This window comes from Danio rerio, chromosome 13 (assembly GCF_049306965.1).
Source record: "Danio rerio strain Tuebingen ecotype United States chromosome 13, GRCz12tu, whole genome shotgun sequence".
Taxonomy (NCBI): domain Eukaryota; kingdom Metazoa; phylum Chordata; class Actinopteri; order Cypriniformes; family Danionidae; genus Danio; species Danio rerio.
Window position 1 is genome coordinate 44732528 of NC_133188.1, and position 22771 is coordinate 44755298.

The following is a 22771-nucleotide window of genomic DNA, read 5'->3' on the forward strand; positions in this document are numbered from 1 at the left end:
TTTGGAAAATATTTTAAAAAAGAGAAAATTCAAAGGGGGCTAATAATTCTGACATCAACTGTATATATATATATATATATATATATATATATATATATATATATATATATATATATATATATATATATATATATATATATATATATATATATATATACAGTTGAAGTCAGAATTATTGCTTATATTATATATTATGCATAAGGTCACAATTAAAATTCACAATTCATTGTTATTCAAAATGTAAACTTGAACAATATGTTATGTAAAAGTTGGGAGAAAAAAATTAAATAATTGTTTAAATTTAAGTTTATAAAAATTGCATTCATTGCATTTGTTTGTTTACATTTTTTTTTATTTTTGTACATCAAGCTAAGCTAAATTTATATACTTAATAATGAAACGGTAAATATTTTCTTGGGAACTAGGCAATTTATTAATGTATATTTTACTTTGAGTATAATAAAATTGGAATAGTTTTAGTATAGTTAAAGAGGACCTAATATGCAAAAATCACTTTTAAAAGGGGTTTTAACACAATTGTGTGGCAACAGTATGTGAATATAAACAGCTTCTAAAGTTACAACTTTAATATTGTTATTTTTTATAATCACACTTGATAAAAGCAGTCTGCAGAAACACTTCCACTGCCATTCTCCCTTTGTACGTGTTATCAGAGGGGGAAAGCTCTGCCTATTAGTAATGATCTGTCCCTTATAAGCATATGTCTTTTTTGCAGTTTTTGAATCTGCAGCTATGCTGACACATTTGTAGCTCCGCCCTCTTATAAAGAGCACAATCTCATTCGAAGTTAACGCAACAGTCATCAAATTGGCACGATTAGGATCAAAGCCTAAGATGAGCAGTTTCAAAGAGTTGTCAAAATATATTTGTGAGGTATTTTGAGCAGAAACTTCAAATACACACTCTAGGGACATCAGAGGCTTATTTTACATCTTGTAAAAATAGGCATAATAGGTCCCCTTAAAAACTTAAAAGTTATATTATCACTGGTTATGACATAAATCAACTAATAATATATTTTCCAACCCAAAACTTTCATTAATTAATTAATTTTCCTTCAACTTGTTAGTTCCTTTATACATCAGGGGTCACCACAGCGAAATGAACCACAAACTTATCCAGCATATGTTTACACAGCGGATGCCCAGTACTAGGAAACATCATACACTCTCAAATGTGCACACACCAACACTACAGCCAATTTAGTTTATTCAATTCTCTTAATACCGCATGTCTTTGGACTGTGGGGGAAACCCGAGCCCCAGAAGGAAACCCACGCCAACACGGGGAGAACATGCAAAGTCCACACAGAAATGCCAACTGATACAGCCAGGACTTGAATTAGCGACCTTCTTGCTGTGAGGCGACAGTGCCAACCACTGAGCCACTGTGTCGCCCCCAACACATAACTTGTCTCAGTTAAATTTAAGTAATGATGCTGATGCTTTCAAATTGAACTATACTCATTTCCATGCTTCGCTGTTTGCTGTCCAGCTTTAAAGGGCTTTTTTGAATTGGCAATGTTCTTTACTTCAGCCGGTCAACTTCAGGAGTGCCACTGCCGGATGAAAGCTTATACAACCACCAACTCCAACTGCTCGGGGAAATTGAAAATGACACAAACATTAATGACATGATGTTTAAAGCCCCGATGCACACGCAGCGATTCCAAATCCCTCTTATTATATTAGGCGTTCATTAACTCTGGAGATTTCTGGGAATTGCACTGACTGCAACACTTCGGGAGATAGAGCCGCATAAATAATTCAGCTGACACAAAAAAACTGTTTATTTATATATTCATTACCGCACTAAGTAATGCACAAATACCATATGCACTCCGGCGCGCAAACTAGTTTCAAACACAACGTATTTACTCAAGCAAATCCACACTGTGGAGAGATATTTTCGCTTAATAACAGTGCTGATTGTTGTTATGTGATTTAGACGTGGTTTAAATTATTCAGTCAGTGATTTGTCTTGAACCCCAAACATGCATTTTGCATAAACAGAGGGATGAGAGAAAATGTCATTTCGCTAACTGATGTGTTTTGAACGGAAGCTGTATGGTGGCGCATGCAGCAAATATAAGGACTTTGCTTGAAAGGAACTTTGTTTAAAGAGGTCATGAAGGGAGAAATCAAATTTCCCTTGAGCTTTTGACCAATAAGTTGAGACTGTAAAAACAACTTGCAAGTTTCGGAAGTAAAACTTTCGGTCCCACTTTATATTATATATAGTGTCCTTAACTACTTTGTACTTGCATCAAAAAATAAATACAATGTACTTACTGTGTTCATAATGTATTTGAGAACACTTGTGGTGCTCTTGAATTGGGATAGGGGTTGGGTTATGGACAGGTTTGGTGGTATGGGTAGGTTTAAGGGTGGGTTAAGGTGTAAGGGATGATCAACAGTGTATTTACAAATGTAATTACAAAAGTTAACTACAGATGTAATTACATACAGGTAATTAATCAAGCAGTACAGAGTAAATACATGTATTTACACAATAAGTACATTATAACAAACTATTAATTCCTGTGTAAGTACATATTAGTTGAGGCCAAAAGTGGGACCAAACTTTCTTGTTAGTCTGAAAACATCTTACATGGTAAAAAAAAATGCAGGGTTCCACACAATTCCTTCATGTTGTCCCAACACAAATTAAGTTAACTTAACACTTTTAACAAATTAATGTGGATTGAAGTAGTCTGAATAAGCAAAAAATATATATTTTTTGAGTGTATATTGAAGTCAATCTGGCCAACATAAGGTTGTGGATTGTGCAGCTGTATTATATAATATTGTGAAATGCAACAAAAAATGTGCAAATGATTCTTTTACCAACCTAAAACATGTATAAACTCATTCATTAATTCATTACGCTTTGGCTTAATGCCTTATTTATCAGGGGTCGCCACCCGGAGGAAACCCAAGCGAACACAGGTAGAACATACAAACTCCACACAGAAATGCCAATTACCCCAGCTGGGACTTGAAACAGTGACCTTCTTGCTGTGAGGGGACAGGGCAGCCACCATGCCGCCCCCACATAAATAAATAAATATATTTATATAAATATAAATACATTTATATAAATATAAATATATATATATATATATATATATATATATATATATATATATATATATATATATATATATATATATATATATATATATAATATATATATATATATATATATATATATATATATATATATATATATATATATATATATATGTTCATTTATGTTTTATTTATTAATTTGTCTTTTTATATAATTATTTAAAAAAAAATCTCCATAGAAGAAGGTCAATGCCTACTACTACATTACAGCCTGTTTAGCTCTGCCCACCCCTTTGTGTATAATAAGAGAGACAAACACAACTCCACACAGAAACTAAACAATAAAGATGCTCCAGAGACAACAAGATGTGTAAAACCACAGTGTTTGCATTGTCTTTTTTCTGATTTTGGTTTATCTGGAAAGAGTGGAGGTACTTTATTTTTAATCCAGACCAGTTCCAGACCTTGTCAGTAAGAACTTGTCTCTTTGGTTATGCCATTTTACTACTATTTTGCACTTTTTAGTTGTGTTGTCTCTGTCAATCAAACAGTGATGGGCATGAGTCCGTTAACTAGCTTATTCCAACGAGGTGTGCTATTTGCAATAAGCTTAAACAGCCACTCCAAAATCTGCATTTTTTCCCTTCTCGCAGGGCCCTAAGTGCGCACGGGCCCCTGGGCCTGTGCCCATAATGCCCATAGGTTAATCCGGCCCTGTTTCTAACTTTCCAAATGTTTTAAATATGCAAACTGCAGAGAAAACATAGCACAATGTGTTTACTTTTGAATCCACAACCCACCATTTCACTAGGAAACGGTGAATGTTTACCATCTTTGATCATAAAATGACACAAAACAAAAGTATCATCCAGATCTCTTTGGGACTTGTTAAACTCTTCTGCTACAATTCTTGCTCTGCCCCCTTAGCTCTCAGCTCTGTCCATACTCTTTACAGCTACCTGTCGACCAATCATAGATCTTGTGCACCACGTCGCCACGTTTAAGGTCTGATTTCTTTAAAAATGCCTGATTAATATACTGCCTGATTATTATATGATATAAAGTGGGTTGTACAAGAAGCTCTGCATTAAATTACATAGTTCATGTCTTTAAAATATGACAATTTATTCTACCACAGTATTCTCAATGGAGTTTTTGCGGTCGCCTGCAGCTACTGACGACGCTAGCGTTTACATCTCGTTTTACAATTCAACAATTAAATGAATTCTTAGTTCTATTTAATAGATTATATTTTAATTACATTACAACATCGATGCTGTAAAAATGGAACCTTATAATATTGAAAATAGTCACATAAACCTTTCACCAAAAGATTATCGGTAGGGAAAAAACAATAGCTGTGCATATACCCTATAATGTTCAAATTGCTGCGCTTGCTCTCACATGGCAGAATAATGTCAATAAACAGGCCTTTACAGGTCACATGATCCGCACTCACCACTACATCTGCTTTGCTGGTGAGCCCCTTTCCATAGTCATCTGTGGCGACGACCTGAAACTTGAAGTAGGACCGGCGCATGTTTCTAAACATGATGGCGCTCTTGATGACTCCGGTGTAGGGCTCAATCACAAAACTGTCCTGCCCCTCAGTTGTGGGGGGGATGATCAGTCTGTAGGCCATCTTACTGTAGTTCCCAGTGTCAACATCTGTAGCCTGATGAAAGAAATAAAACGTTTTAACTATACATTCAATAAAATGAGTTTTCCTTTTTGAGATCAACCAACATTTCACCATCACCTAATTCCACTGTGTTCAATACATACAATATATTTAAAGTGAACCTTTATACTGTTTTTAAACATTCCAAATTTGTCTTTGTCTTTATAGATTTATATCCAACCCAGGCTCATTCTGATTACACACCACTATATACATTTCTTGAGAGAGCAAAATATGTCCAAAGAGCTAAATTTTTCCAAATTTTTCTTTTCGCGAATCCACCAGAGGCCTGATTTTCACCATGTTTTCAGATTCGACCACATTTTTACCATGTTATTTACTCAACCCGGGCTCATTGTGGAAACGTAGTCCCGCGGATGTTTCTGGAGACCGCGGAATACATCCCGGCGGGTACATACAGCTGCAGTTTTTGTAGTTTCGCGCCCGCGCTGTTCTCGCGTGAACCCGCCAAAGGCCGCTGTCCGACTGACCGGATGATTGACTGCGAGACCGGCCAATCGGCCGACCCGCCCTCCTCCTTCCCTGAACCCAACCACTGTTACCAATCGTCCCGCCCGCCTGCTCGCTTCCCTAAACCCGAGCAACAGTTTAGAAAAGCCGTCCAAAAAAAGAAAAGCCCTGATTTTTTTTTGTACCCCGTTTTCGGATTTCACCGCATCCTCACCTTGTGACGAAATTCGTTCACTTAATTTTTGGGATTCTGTTTTTGTCTTAACTGATTGCTGGAACCGCTCTTCCCCAGACTCGAAACCGATCGCCGTGGTCGACTCCGCTCTGCATCTCGAGCCTGCCGACGTACACGATGAGCTGAGTGGACAAACAGGTTGCAGCGGGGAAGCCCTCCACAAGGAGGTAAGCGGCCGGCCGGCCGGCCGGCAAGCGCGAAAGGGAACAGCGTCACACCGCCCCTTAGTGTTCGCTTGAAAATAATAAATGCGGCCGTAAGTACCTCGCGGGATGTATTCTGCTGTCTCCAGAAACGTCCGCGGGACTACGTTTTCAGAATGAGCTTGGGTTGTATTTACTTGTTTATTTTATTTTATTTTTTTATTTAGTGTCTCAAATGCGTTGTTTTTTGCTCTTTAAGCCTGTTTCCTACTTCCAAAGGCCTACTCTTGTCTGGTAGGTCAGATTGCTCTGATTGGTCAGATGGTCCAGTCTGTTTTGATTGGTTACCCACAATCTTTTATTGTATCAGTTTGCGTTTCAATCCTTTGAAAGAGCATACAGATATTTGCTTTCTCAGCACTGAAAATGTTTATAATGTCTTTCTTGTCTACACAAAACAAACATTTCCAGGCCTCAGCTTAAACAAAAAGTATAGTTGTAAACTAAATTCAATGACAAGTTTCCTTAATTTAATCAAGTCAAAATAATAAATGCCATTTGCTGCAACAGGAACTCATCTTTATTCCAACAAATGTTGATTTCTTAACTTGATCAAGTTAAACTTTTGTTTTGTGAATTGTCACAGCATTTTTTTGTTATAATTAGGGTTGGGTATCGTTTAGGGTTATTTCTATACAGGTACTAAATTGGTACTTTTAAAACAGTACTGTGCCAAAACGGTGCCTGAACTGATACTTTTGAGCCACAATATTGTTATTAATATAATTAAAGCTTAAAGTAACAATTCATATTTCAAATGTTTGAATTGAATTGCTTTAATAAATTTATTTTTGATCATTTGTCTGTTAGCATGAATATAAGATTTACATTATGCAATTGACATTACATTTGCTTACTACCAACCTGTGGAAAAGCTGTTATCAAGATCAGTGAACACCTTTTTTCTAGGGTTGGGGCTTGTGACTACGTTTATATGGACATCAGTAATCTAATGATTTGCCTTAATCTGAATAAGACAATAATAGGATTAAGTTTTTCACATGAGTTGCTTTTTGAATGTTCCTTTCTATGTTACCATTTTACATGTTATAGTAGATAGATTGATTAATGGTCATCCACGTTTCTTTCAGAGTTTCATATAATTTTAGGTGTTTCATTTTTAATTTTTTGACTGCAGTTCTCCAATTTTTTTTATTTTTATTCAGGAACATTTTATTCATGCTTAGTGACAAACCGAGGTATTAGAAGAGAATATGAAATAAGTACTGGTGGAAGAGTGTTTTAATGGAATTTAATACTAAACGCAGAATGGAAAGAAAAAAACTCCTTTAAGGTGGTTCTTTAAAGTAATCAAAATCTGTTTACATGATAATCTAAATCAAGTATTGCCTTAATCATATTAAAATCGGAGTATTGCTGTTAATGTAAACATACTCAGTAAAAGTGACAGATGATGTCGCAAGCTGTCAAAAGACATTCCTTTGCCTATAAGTTGATTCTGTGCCCTCAAATGTTTCAATAAGTTTGACGTGTTTCCCCCTACACACAAGCATTCATTTAAGCTGAGTCAGGATCTTTGCTTGTTAAATATAGCCATACTTTAGAATGCTTAGTTTAAGCAAATTTGGTCAATGCGATCACATGCGTTGATGAATCTGAAGGGTACCCATTACCAGATGCGCTTTACTGCGTGCGTTCCCTTAACAACAAGAACAAACGCCTAACATCACCGACAAAGTTGTTTAGAATGAGATGTTTAGAGATAGTGTGGCACAATGCATACCTATCTGTGCCTTTGATGCACCCCTTGATGCACCGAATTTAGACACCGAAATTCCTATGCTGATTTGGTCCGGTGCATACTGGTTACTCAGGTACAAGTGCCATTATGGTACCGGGTTTTGTGCCCAACCCTAGTTATAGCAACTGATTAATTTATTAATTCGCTAATTGATTCATTGATTGATTCATTTATTGATGCAGAGATTTGCTTTCTCAGTTCTAGGTTGCGGCTGGAAGGGCAATTGCTGCGTGAAACATATGCTAGAAAAGGAAAATGAATGAATGAATGAGATTTGCCTTCACAGCACTGAAAACATTCAATATGTCTTTTTGACTAAACAAACCAAACACTTCCAGGCTTAGCTTCAACTAAAGTTAGTTATAAAGTAACTGCAATAAAAGTTTCCTTAATTTAATTAAGTTTACTAAACAAATGTTTTGAGTCTGTAAATAAATATGAATCATGATTCTATAACTGACAAACTGGAGAACTTTAAAAGCTTAAATAAACAGTAACATGTTGGCCCTTCTATCCCCTCAAAAGCCTTGCAGGCAGAACTAGAGAAATAAATACAAGCGCTCTGGGGCCTCGACTTCGGCGGTGACCTAGAAACGTAATAATCCTCATATATCATCAGATTGTACGTCTTAATGCCTTTTATAGATGTTAAACTACTCAATTTGTGAGATAACGGTCACCTTGCGGGACAGCACAGAGCCCAGTGGGTATTTTACAGGTGTCCGTCACTTGTCTTCAATAGTGTTGGTTTGGAGAGAGAAGCTGTCTAAATGCAGTTACTGAGATGTGGAGGAAAGTGAGTAGATTTGCACAGCGAGAGAGAGAGAGAGAGAGATTGTGCTCTAGTGTTGACAGGTGCGTCAGGATGTGAGCAGCAATTTCTCTGCTGCAAAAATCAAATATAATATGCTACAGAAACATGCACCTGCAGAACAATACAATCATTTGAATTAAGATCCATGGTTATTAAACCAACAATTGTGGAAAACAAATACAAATCTAATTAATATCATTTGTGATATGTGTCATTTATGTTATGACATAAAATATAGGCATAAAAAATAGGACAAAATTTCACAGCATTATTTTTGTAACTTTTTTAAATATAACAATTGATTGATGGATTAATGGATGGATGGATGGATGGATGGGTGGTTTGTGGGTGGGTGGGTGGATGGATGGATTGATTGATGGATGGATGGATGAATGGATTGAGGGATTTATTGACTGATTGATGGATTTATTGATTGCTTGATTTAATGGATAAAACAGCATTCTGCCATCACACACAGGATTTTGGAAGACAAACGGTCACATATTAGATTGAACATGTATTACAGATATTACTGTTAAATTTTTTTATTTTTGATATAGCAACTGATTGATGGATAGATTGATACAATGACTGATGGATGGATGAGTGGATGGGTAAGCTGATTGACTGATGGAAGGATGGATGATGAATAGATTGATTGACAGATGGAGTGAGGAATTGATTGATTGATTGATTGATTGATGGATGAATTGATTAACAAATGGATGGATGAAGTGATGAACTGATTGACTGACTGATTAATGGATGGATGAAGTGATGAACTGATTGATTGAATGATTGTTGGATGGATGAATGCATCGATTGACGGATGGATGGATGATGTATGGATTGATTGATGGATGGATGGAGTAATTAATTGATTGATTGATTGATTGATTGATTGATTGATTGATTGGTTGATTTATTTATGCACTGATTGACAGATGGATGGATGATGGATGGACTGATTGACATATAGATGGAGTGATGAACTGATTGATGGATAGATGCATTGATTGGTTGACTGATAGAGTGATTGATGAAAGAATGAATGGATGGATTGACTGATGGATGGACTGACTGATTGATTGATTGATTGATTGATTGATTGATTGATTGATTGATTGATGACTGATAGCTTGATGGATAGATTGATGAATTTATTGATTAAAATATGGATGGATTGACATGGATGGATGGATGGATTGATGGATGGATTAATAGATTTATTGATTGATGGATGAATGGGTGTGTGGGTGGTTAGGTGGGTGGATTGATTGATTGATTGATGAATGGATGGATGGATGGATGAATAGATTGATTCATTGATTGATTGATTAGTTTAATACATAAAACAGTATTCTGCCATCACACACAGGATATTGGAATACATTATATGATAAAATATTACATTTAATGTATATTTCTTATAATAATTGGCTAATAATAAAGACTTTTGTGGTGTCTTTATATAAAAAAAAAAAAGTTTTGTCAGTGCCAAATGGCCACTTGCCTACATTTAGGAGTATAGACTGAGCATTATTCCATCTAAATGAACAATCATGATCATCCTGCCTCAGATTAATAAAGGAACTAAGCTGAAAAGAAAATGAGTAAATAATTGAATGACTCCAGCCTAATAATAATTATTATAAAGCAACCCAACATTTCAGACTCTGCGTACTAATACATAATATACACTTACCACAATTTTCAGCACTGTGGTGAAGGTCTTAGTGTCTTCAGTCACTCCTCCAATATACACTTGCCTCGAAAAGACCGGAGGATGATCGTTCTCATCCTGAACGTTGATGAATACCTTGGCTGTGTTTGCTGGTTACATTTAAACACACACACACAGGATAAAGCAAGCTCAGTTTATGAAAATATAAGCCCTATTTGTCACAGTTAGAAAATAAAGCCAGTGTTAATGTAAAAACACACAGCTGCTGCAAGCCTCTCCACGACGAAGCAGACGTGAGAAATATGCTCTGTCACAAAGCATTTGTCTTCCGCCGCACTAAACGACAATACATAAAGTCATGTGGTGTAGATCTAAGCACACACAGGGGAAAGCGCAGATGAAGAGCTGTATATCACAGCTCAATAAGAGAGGAAAGACAGAAATGAACAAAAGAAAAAACAGGTGGCAGAGTGAAAGACACGGAGAACGTGTGCCAGTACAACGAAACTATATCAAAGCACCAAACAAGACACATGGCAGGACAAATGCACGAATAAACTATCTCTCATGTATGTGATTTGTACAATTTTTTCCCTATCAGAAGCCTGTGATGTGCTCAGTGAAGTTTAAATGGAGTTTGCAACCCATTTCATGTCTGTAATGTGGTCTACTTCTGACTGAATATTCAATTAGAATGATTTGGAACAACAACAACAACAACAACAACAACAACAACGAAATGTAGGACAGGGGTGGCATGTGACTAAATAGTCTAGGCCTGATTAAGAGTTGGCAATTGTTTGTAATATTGAACACAATGTTAAAGTGTATGCATGTTTAATGTTTATTGCATGTTATTATTACTCGGTTGTCTTAAATATCAGTTTCTGTTGGGTCAGAACATTCCAAGGTATGATATAGAAACCGCTTATTAACACAGGCTCATCTGTTAACTTCAAATCACCTTGATCTTCAGTGAATACTGTACGTTCACATCCACAAACAGTGCATCCGGAAAGTATTTATAGCGCTTCACCTTTTCCACATTTGTTTATGTTACAGCCTTATTCCAACATGGATTAAATTCATTTATTTCCTCAAAATTCTACACACAATACCCCATTATGACAATGTGAAAAAAATAGTTTTTGAAATGGTTTCAATTTTTTTTTAATTAAAAAAGCTGAAAAATCACATGTGCATAAGTATTCACAGCCTTTGCTCAATAATTTGTTGATGCAACTTTGGCAGCAATTACAGCCTCAAGTCTTTTTTAGTATGATGCCACAAGCTTGGTACACCTGTCTTTGTGAATTTTTGCCCATTCCTCTTTGCAGTACCTCACAAGCAGGTCGGATAGGAAGCGATGGTGCCATTTTCAGATCTCTCCAGAGATGTTCAATAGGATTTAGGTCTGGGCTCTGGCTGGGCGACTCAAGGTCATGTTGGCGGTGTGCTTTGGGTCATTGTCCTGGGTCATTGATGGGTCATGGAAGATGAACCATCGCCCCAGTCTGAGGTCAAGAGTACTCTGAAGCAGGTTTTCATTCAGGATGTCTCTGTACATTGCTGCATTCATCTTTCCCTCTATCTTGACTAGTCTTGGCTGAAAAACATCCCCAAAGCATAATGCTGCCACCACCATGCTTCACTGTAGGGATGGTATTAGCTTGGTGATGAGCGGTGCTTGGTTTTCTCCAAACGTAACGCCTGACATTCACTCCAAAGAGTTCAATTTTACTTTCATTAGACCAGAGATTTTTGTTTCTTATGTTATGAGAGTCCTTCAGATGCCTTTTGGCAAACTCCAGGCGGTGAGTGGCTTTCATCTGGCCTCTCTACCATACAGGCCTGACTGGTGGATTGCTGCACAGATGGTTGGCCTTTCTTTAAGGTTCTCCTCTTTCTACAGAAGAATGCTGGACCATCAGGTTATTCATCACCTCCCTGACTAAGGCCATTCATCACTCAGCTTGGAGGCCGGCCAGCTCTAGGAAGAGTCCTGGTGGTTCCAAATGCAGAATCTTCCACTTACAGAGGATGTAGGCCACTGTGCTCATCTGAACTTTCGAGCAGCAGAAGTTTTTCCGTAACCTTCTCCAGCCTTGTCTAAAGGTCAACAGACAATTACTTTGTCTTCATACTTTGTTTGTGCTTTGACATACACTGTCAAACCTGAGACCTTATATAGACAGGTGTACTCCGTTTCAAATCATGTCCAATCAACTGAATTTACCATAGGTGAACTCCAATTAAGCTGCTGAAACATCTCAAGAATGATCAGTGGAAACAGAATCTACCTGAGCTCAATTTAGAGCTTCACGGCAAAGGCTGTGAATAACATTTGTTACTCTGAAATACAGTTTAATTTCCAAAGTAAAAAAAAAATTAATGATAGTGTAAATAATGTAACATCTAATGTAAATAATGTAATCTGGTGTTCAAAATTCCATAATATGAAAACATTTGTCATTCTGACCAATGGAAATTTTTGCTAAAATGTTCTAAATATCAATATTTGTATTTGAAACTTGGAATAAATGTTATAAGACCTTTATAGAATTAAACTAATTAACATTTTACTCAATTCTAAAGTAATAAGTCTAGTACATCCAAAAAATTTTTCAAGTGGTCGTCTAAATAGCTGATTTTATTTTCAGTCAAATGTCTTTTGTATCTGTCATTCACTTCACTGTAAAACCTCCTCTAGCAAAACCCCTGGCATAGAAGACATATGCTGGTATGTAGTTCTTACTTTTGGAGGGGGCGCGCAGGTTGGCGAGGATGACGGTGAGAGAATCGGCCTGAACCCGGAGCACATAACTGGTCACATTCTCATAGTCCAGAGATTTATTTGTGTAGATGATCCCGGTGCTTTTATTGACTGTGAACACACCTGCAAACACAAACTGATCAGAGAACAGCTCACAGCACTCAGGTCACTATACATTCAGTGTTCCTTTTCACAAATCATACCTCAACCGGGACTAAATGCGCTGGTTAGCTTCAGTTGGTTCTGAATGTTATTCGAAATGCAGGATGAATTTGAATGGACTTGTTTAAGAGTAACTTCTTTTTTTGCATACAGATTTACTGAATTCTATGAATGCTTGGGTTACACACAGTGCATTTGTGTACTTGTTACAAGGTTGTAACAGCATTAGTTTTTATTTTGTTTTGACCTTTTCTTTTTAAATTCAGTCATTTTTAATTAGTTTTTAGAGGTAGATTTACTAGTTTTTATAAGTTTTTACATTTTTAAAATTGCTTAGTTTTAATTTAATTTTTATTAGTTACACTATTAGTTTTTTTTTTCGTAAATAAGTAAATTTGTTAGGTGCAATACTCAAAATCATCAGAATAAATAATGTATAACTAATTACTAATACAGAAATAAAACCCATTATTTGGCACAAATGTGTGAAATTAATAGTTTTAAGTGTCTGCTTGGGTTGTATTTAATGCTGTCACCGTGCTGCTTTCATGTCCATTCATTTTTGACAGCGAGGACTGACTGGAGGAGGCTCTCATCACAGACTCCGAGGTGTCGTACGGGTCAAACACCCGGCAGCACGAAGTAAACAGATTAACTTTTAAAAGGCTTACAGTGAGATTATGTATTAAATACATTTACAAAGATGAAACGAAGCACGTTTTTGCTATGATTTTAGTTAGTTTCAGTTTCGTTTATATTTTTATTTCAGTTAATGCCAATGATTTTAATTTCAGTATTCGTTCACTTTTGTTACCAATAATAACCTTGCCTTGTTAAAGTGTAACCAGATTTAAATACTTTTAGAGAAAAGAACAAAACAGAGATGTGAACTCAGAATTTGAAGGGAAGAAGTCTAAAAATAGAAATAAAAACAAATTTTTTTATTAAATATTAATATTATTACAAAATAATTATTTTATTTGTTATAGAAATTCTATAATGTAAATCTCAGAAGTTTTAAAATGCTCTTCTTTTATCCTCACTTCTAGGTCTCTTTGGCTAAAAGCATCAGCTAATAAGAGTAAATGCAAAATGAAAATTCTGATGAAAAATCAAACTGAGTAATTTTATATCCTTTAAGTATACAATTTCAGTTTTTGACATTAAATAGACATTTTAGGCAACCTGAAGTAAAGACAAATGTGTGTTAAATATAATTTGTGCAAAATACCATTATAATTTGAAACATTGGGATTTCAATATGCGTGGGGTTAATTTTGTCATGTTTTTTTTATTGCGTTTTTTATTGTTTATTTATTGTTTATTTATTTATTTTTTTTAAATCTGATGTATGTGACATTAGATGTATTAGCTTTTCATTATTTTTATGTGATGTATGTGATGATGTTTAATGTAATTATGTGGTAAAGCCAAAGTCAAATTTCCATTTGTAGATAAGTCAAAACCAAAAACCAAAAATAAAATCAAAAATCAAAAATATGAAATGAAGACTTGTCAAAACTCATATTTTAGAGACAAACTATCAGAATTGTGATAAATAAATCACTACAAAAAAAGTTTGTTGTGGTAACGCAGTGGGTTGTGCTGTCGCCTCACAGCAAGGTCACTGGTCAGTTGGCATTTCTATGTGGAGTTTGCATGTTCTCCCTGTGTTTGTGTGGGTTCCCTTCAGGTCAAATGAGTAAACTAAACTGTCTGTAGATTGGACTTATTGGCGGTTTTAGTTTCAAATCTCATGACATTTTTATTATTAATTTAATTGCATTCATGTCACCTTATATGCCTCGTTAAACGGTCAATTTATAAATAAACAGTAAATTCATCTAAATGCTAACTTTGCTTTTCCTTTGCCATCTTTGTTGTGTCAAGAGGAATTTTGTTGATTTAAACTGACTGTAAGATATGCTTCCTAATATTATTTCAGCTTTATTTTTCAGCTTAAGCTATATATATATATATATATATATATATATATATATATATATATATATATATATATATATATATATATATATATATATATATATATATATATATATATATATATATATATACTGTATATATATATATATATAAAGCTCATGCAGGTGGGCCACAAAATTGTCCCTTTTAATTTTAAGATTTTCTTAAAAATGACATGCTTAAGCTTGTTATTGGTTGGTGGGTATTTAAAAAAGCCTTTCCTCAAATTAAAAATGTATTTAGACCTATTTTGTTAGCATTGTGTGTGTAGCTACAGGACACCACCCAAACCCCACCCATCCCCCTCCCCCCCCGTACCATTGGGTGAATCTAACCAGTCTGTGACAGTTAAGACCCATCTGCATTGTGTTGTTTCAAGTTATTTGAAATGTGAGACACAAATAATTAGTATTTATTTTCCAATGCAGAAACAGAAGCGAGAGCAAACTGACCTCCTTCATTTCCGCTCACTATGGAGTAAACCACAGTGGTGTTGGTGGCCGCGGCCAGAATCAATCCTACAGGCGTTCCGATAGGTGCGTTTTCACTCACCGGACTGAACCTGCACACCACAAACACCAGTTCAGCATTTCAACACATGTCAGTCACAGCATTATTACTGCAACACCAACGTCAGTCATTCCTGGTAAACATCAGAGGAGTTCATAGACCCTCGACACCCCCACACAAGAGCTGCACAACCAACACAAAGACTTGAAGGTGACAAGAGTTTAATTACTGCATTCAGAAAGAGCACATTTGATTCACGACTCTGTAGAAAAATTCATTTATAAAGCTTTTGTCAACACAAGGTGACCTCTGAGGTAAGCTATTCTCAACTGAAGGGTTAAAGGCCTGTTCTGAAGAAAACAGAACTAAACACACATATAAAAAGAAAAAAAAGAAGAAGTGAAAATGATCAAAGTACAAATCTATCACAAATGCAGTAGTTTGTTTAGCCTTAGATATATATGTAAATAGACTATAAAACAAAGCTACTTTTTAAATCCTTTGTTAAAAGCTACACATGAATATGTAAATCGATGCGAATTCATTGTCGTTTGATAGAAGGTAGAGAATTTAAGTGATGCTAAGATGAAAATTACAAACAGTAAACAAGCAAAAAACTATCAAAGACTGTCAGAACTATCATCCATGCAGTAGTTTGCTTAGATCAGGGGTAGCCAACCTTCTTTCTGGAGAGCCACCTTCCTGCAGATTTCAGTTGCAACCCCTATCGAACACACCTGCCTGTAATTATCACGTGGTGTTCAGGTCCTTATTAATTGGTTGAGGTGTGTTTGATTTGAGTAGCAATTGAAATCTGCAGGAAGATGTCAATCCAGGAACAGGGTTGGCCACCCTTGGCTTAGATCATAGGTCTGGATTCCTGGAGAGCCGCAGCTCTGCAGAGTTTTGCTCCAACCCTAATCAAACACAGCCGATCCAACTAATTAAGGTGTTCAAGACTACTAGAGACTCTTAAGCATGTGTGTGTTGGAAGTGGTTGGACCTAAACAATGCTGAGCTGTGGCCCTCCAGATTCACTGTTGTTTGATAGAAAGTGGGGAATTTAAGTGATGCTAACATGGTTACATACAGTAAACAAATGAAAACCTATCAAAAACTGTCAAAACCATCACCCATGCAGTAGTTTGATTAGATATTTAAATAAATAGACTATAAAAATTAGCTACTTTTTTACATTCATTGTTAAAGCTACACATGAATATGAAAATAGATGCAAATTCACTGCCGTTTGTTAGAAGGTGAATATATCTGATGCTATGGAAATTACATACAATAACCAAATAAAAAACTAAAACTTTTCATAACTACGAACAATGCAGTAGTTTGCTTAGATATATAAATAAATAGACAAAAAGGAGCTACTTATAACATAATTTGTTAAAAGACAAACATGAATATGTAAGTTGATGCAGATTCACTCTCGATTGGAAATACATACAGTAAATAAATTAAATACTATTAAAACTTTCAAATCTATCATCCATGCTGTAGTTTACTCAGATATTTAAATAAATAGACTATAAAAGGAGCTACTTTTCACATCCTTTGTTAAAATCTACACATGAATATGTAAATCAAAGCAAATACCTGTTGTTTGATAGATGGCGGAGAAGTTAAATGATGCCAAGATAGAAACTACAAGCAGTAAACTAACAGGAAACTATTCAAAACTATCAAAAGCTGTCAAAAATATCATCAATGCATTATTAGACATATAGATAAATAGACCATTAAAAGCAGCTACTTTTCACATTCTTTGTTAAAACTAAACATAAATTTGTAAATGAAGTCAGATTCGTTTGTTAGAAAGTACAGAATTTAAGTGATGCTAACATGGAAGTTACATATTGTAAACAAATGAAAACCTATCAAACACTGTCAAAACTACCATCCAAGCAGAAGTTTGTTCAGATATTTAAATAAACAGACTATTAAAAGGAGCTACTTTTTCACATTTATTGTTAAAATCTACACATGAATATGTAAATAGATGCAAATTCACTGTCGTTTGTTAGAAGGTGAAGAATTTAAGGGATGCTAAGATGTAAATACATACAGGGAATAAACGAAAAACTATCAAAAACTGTCAAAACTGTTACCCATGCAGTATTTTGCTTAGATATATAAACACACTACCTGACCAAAGTCTTGTAGATCCCAGTTTTAAGAGGAAAAAAATAATAGTAGTAGATTTTTTCAATGAATTATCTGTTGAACTCCATCCAAATCATCACAAATACTGCAGAAGACCTACTGGAACTCGCATGGACCCAAGATTCTCACAGCAATCGGTCAAAATTGAAGAATTGAGGGTAAAGGAAAAGTCATTGTTTGGGGTTACATACAGTATGGGCAGTGTGAGAGATCTGCAGAGTGGACAGCAACATCAACAGCCTGAGGTATCAAGACATTTTTGCTGCCCATTACATTACAAACCACAAGAGAAGGCAAATTCTTCACAGGATAGCACTCCTTCAGCAAAGAAGGTCAATGTGCTACAGGATTGGCCAGCCCAGTCACCAGACATGAACATTATTGAGCATATCTGAGGTAAGATGAAGAATGGGGCATTGAAGAGGCATGATCATATTTTATTTTGGTAAAATAAGCGTAATCTAGAGGCCTTTGCCTTTCATATAAGCCATTTCTGATACCAAATGATCAACTTGAAGGAACTTGTTCCTAAAACTTGGATAGGCGACAATACTTTTGTCAGGTAGTATAGACAAAAAGGAGCTGCTTTTCACATCCTTTGATAAAAGCTAGACATGAATATGTAAATGGATGCAGATTCGTTTGTTAGAAGGTTTAGAATTTAACTGATGCAAAGATGGAAATTACAAACAGTCAACAAAGGAAATATTAAATAGGTACAATCATGAATACGGGTTCTTATGCAACATAGTGTGTTGGCACAACTGTTTTGAAACTGCATAAAAACACCAAAATTCAAGAGACATTTCTCAAACAAACACTCCAAAGCATTCAAACTCTTACATTTATTGTTGAAAAGACATTCTTGCCTTTATTCAGCAGGAGTGGATGGGTACTTGAAGTACTTTGCTTTTCTATGACAGTTACCATCCTATACAAACATTAAAGCCAGCAATATAAAGTATATATATACAGTATGTGCTACTTTTTAAAAGTAAAATGATTAAATCCATTTTATTTTTGGTAGTAAATGAGTGAAGCAATGTTCCTAAATGCCTCATCTATTGGAGGTCAAGTAAAACCAAACACAGAGGAAGGTACTTTTTTAGTTTTATACCAGACATGTTTGGCAGAGCGCAGGTTTACTTACTAAACAAGAAGCACTCAGATACATTATGAGTGCACCGTTTGTGTACTGTATGTGTTTTTTTTCCACACACATAGAGTTTCTTTAGCTGGAGGAAGAACATGGACATTTTTTGACAGTTCATTGACTATTTATGTTGCTAAAGGCATTCGCTATGAGGGTTGATTACAGAAAAATCCCATTAGCACCACTTGCAAAAAAAAAAAAAAAAAAAGAAATAAAAATAATTATATAAAAAGTGAAGTTATGAACTGGAAAATTTAACATTTTGTTAGTGTTGCTGCAGTTTAGGTGAACTAATCTTTATTTTACCACTGAATATTTAAATTTTTGTAAATATGTTTCATATTAATTCTAAACTTAACTAACTCTCAAATTAGTTTTTACGACTGAGAAAATAAAATAAATACTGTCAATTATAGTTCTAAGAAAGAAAATCTGAATCTGGAAAAAATTGTATTAGTTGGTCACAAAAACAGGAATCAGCCAAGAAAGTGTATTGTAATATAATGTGCATATTTGTATAGTGCATTTATGGAGTATGGCCACACTCCAAAAGCACTTCACAATCCTTAGGGGTAAATCTCCACTCCACCACCAGTGTGCAGCATCCACCTGAATGATGTGACAATAGCCACAGGACAACGGCGCCAGTACGCTCACCACACACCAGCTATTAATAGAGAGTAGAGAGACAGTGATAGAGCCAACATGGATAGGGATGATTGGAAGGTCATGAACAGAAAGGGCTGATGAAGGGAATTTGGCCAGGACAGCGGGGTTACACCACTACACTTTAAGCCTGGTTTATACTTCTGCGTCAAGTGACCGGCGTAACTCACGGCGCAGGCAACGCGCGTAGCTGTGCATTTATACCTCTGTGCGCTGTCTCTGTTGGTCTGCATTAACACTTCAGAAACGCTAGTTGGCAGTGAGGTGTAAATGTTCCTCTGTGTCGAGTTTCTTCGGTGCTGTTTTGCTTTTCCTGAACACTTCCTGGATGTACAAGTGACTCAAACTCGCTCATTTTGAGGCAGGAACCGGCGGACGTGCAACAACTTTAACTATGAGGTAAACACAGAACAAAACTTTCTATCCGGAGCTTCTTCACGGGACTCCACACTTGTAAACAATCGCTCGCGTCATTCGCGCGGCTCTCGGTCCCGCCCAGACTCGTCAGCGCTACCAAGCCGACCAATCACAGAGCTTGCGCTACGCGTTGTTGCGACGTGTAGTTACATTTTATGAGAGGTGCACGTCAGCGACGCCGACGGCCACGGCGAAGGGCTATGCGTCAGCCCCGTAGCAAACATCGGCGTTTGACGCAGAAGTATAAATCAGCCTTTACGAAAAGTGCCATGGGATTTTTAATGAACACTAAGAGTCAGTTTAACAGCGCTCTGATAGTATGTCAGCCCTCTGCTGACCTCTCTAACACCACTTCCAACGGTAACCTAGTTTTCCCATGTGGTCTCCCATCCAGGTACTGACCAGGCTCAGCCCTGCTTAGCTTCAGTGAGTAATAGGTCTTGGGATGCTGAGTGATATGACTGTGGTGCCAATCTCAATCTTAACTGATGCATTTTCGATTTGAAAAAGCTGATATTTTGAAGTATGGTTGCTGGCACACATCTATGTTCACAGTAGAAAAAAAAAATACTATGCAAGTCAATAGGTGCCATCATCCAGCATTCTTCATAATATCTTCGTTTGTGTTCAGCTGAAGAAAGAAACTCCAATCTGTTTTCATCAAGTGAAGAATGTGTAAATCATAACATAACATTGGGTGAACTAACCCTTTAATAACTTCCACATTTTATATGCCACACAATTGTTATAAATTATAATAAACAATGTCAAACCAGATCAGCTTAGTAAGTGAAAAGAATGAAAAATAAGAAAGTGTCAAAGTTCTTGAGGTTATGGAAGTGTCTGCTTCTGGATCACACGCCAGCCATCAGAAGTGTGTGTCCGTGACTCTCAACTCTTTTGTCCACCAGCCAAAATACAGCCATCACATCTCCACAAAGAGCTACTGACTGCTGGGCTTCTGTGCTTCATAAACAGTGTGAAGCTCTGAGCTCTGTCTCTAAGATAATAGGACACTGCCACAGTCAAACACTACACTGACAGCAGGAGCCCAGGTCATGATCAAATTTCTGATTCACAAAGGACAGAACAGCCAGAACCTCAAAGCAAGAAACACACACAGACGCACACACACACACACACACACACACACACACACACACACACACACACACACACACACACACACACACACACACACACACACACACACACACACAATTATATTAATGCATGTACAGTACACACACACACACACACACACACACACACACACACACACACACACACACACACACACACACACACACACACACACACACAATTATATTAATGCATGTACAGTACACACACACACACACACACACACACACATACACATACACACACACACACACACACAATTATATTAATGCATGTACAGTACACACACACACACACACACACACATTCTTGTACTGTACTTATGCATTATAAGGACTCCCCATAGGCGTAAAGCATTTTATTATGTACAGTAAAAACTGTAGCATATATTTTATTGTGACTGATTTGATAAATTGTCTTTGACTTCATTGACACTAATCAACATAACTCCTACAAAAACACATACTTCAACATATGTTAAAATTAAATATACAGTAGGCGAGATTGTAAAATGAAGTAATAAAATGAAGTAAACTATAAACATTTTCTTTAGATTTCAGCTTTACTTTCTGCTTTCTGATATAACTTTAGCTGTGATGATTTAATTAACATGCTGACATTGTGCTCCGCTTTAGCTCTCAGACAATTTTGTACCATAATAGATAAGCTTAACTTTATGCAAATGAGTGGCGTCAGCACATGAAGAGTTATAATGAAAAATGATGCATGAAAAAACCCATGATGGAATTGCCATAATCTGAATGAGCTTGTTTCATGCATAAAACAGCAATATGATGCACTTCTGTGATTTAAATACACACTTTTCTTCCCAAATTTTTACCAACAAGAAAATGAACAATTTAGTATGATGTGTTCTTGCTACCAGTGAAACATCCCAGTTGTGCTTTGATTAAATAAAAAGCAATGGCTTATTGATAAATTGCTCAAATTGTCAATGCTATGGGATCTGATCAACTATAAAACAAAAACAAAACACAGAGCAATAAAAAAAGCACACACAAAAAAAAAAAGATAAAAAAGAAATAAAGCTAAAAATTAAATGAAACTAACAACAAAACAAAAATGCAAGAATTTAAACAAAAGTATATTTTGTCCATTACTATAAACTGTAAAAAAGGAAACAAGAAAAATAAGTGCCACAAACACTGAGTTAACAGAGTTAACAAACTTAACTGTACTAATCTTAAAAATGAATTCAAATAAATTTAAATGAAGCAAACATTTAAATTAATATATAAATAAATTGCACAAATTCTCAATGCTTTATATGGGATCCGATTAATCCCCCAGCAATAATAAAACAAAAACTAAACACAGAGCATTGAAATAAAACAAAACAAAGATGAAACAAAAAAGCACACGGCAAAAAAACACAAAACAAAATAAAACACACACACACACACACACACACACACACACACACACACACACACACACACACACACACACACACACACACACACACACACACACACACACACACATAAATAATAATAATAAAAAAAAACAAATACGAAAAGTAACAGAAGGCGAAAGGAAAAGCAAAATAAAACAAAACTAAAAACAAAACAAAATATGTACTAATTTAAACAAAAGTAAATTTGGTCCATAACGATAAACAAATTGTGTAAACAAGAAAGTGTAAAAAAGAAACAAGAAACATAAGAGGCATTAAAAAGGTTCAAACTAAACACCCACCAATAATAAAACAAAAACAAAACAGAGAAATGAAACAAAACAAAACAAAAATTAAACAAAAAATATAAACACAATAAACACAAAACAAAGAAACAAACAAAAAAAAAATAAATAAAAATAAGACAAAA

The 22771-nt window shown here is 35.6% G+C and overlaps 1 protein-coding gene across 30 annotated transcripts in view; it reads right to left on the reverse strand.

The window, feature by feature from the left end:
• pcdh15a (protocadherin-related 15a) overlaps window positions 1-22771 on the reverse strand; it is a 759862-nt gene that overhangs the window by 86019 nt on the left and 651072 nt on the right. For all 30 annotated transcript variants that reach the window (XR_012388492.1, XR_012388488.1, XR_012388474.1 and 27 more), the window contains 4 exon segments: window positions 15313-15422; window positions 12698-12838; window positions 9964-10091; window positions 4552-4767 (listed from right to left, as the gene is read on the reverse strand). Coding sequence is in view for 3 of the 30 variants with exons in the window: in XM_017358710.4 (XP_017214199.1) it covers window positions 4552-4767; window positions 9964-10091; window positions 12698-12838; window positions 15313-15422 (595 nt within the window). In the remaining 27 variants the exon portion in view is untranslated.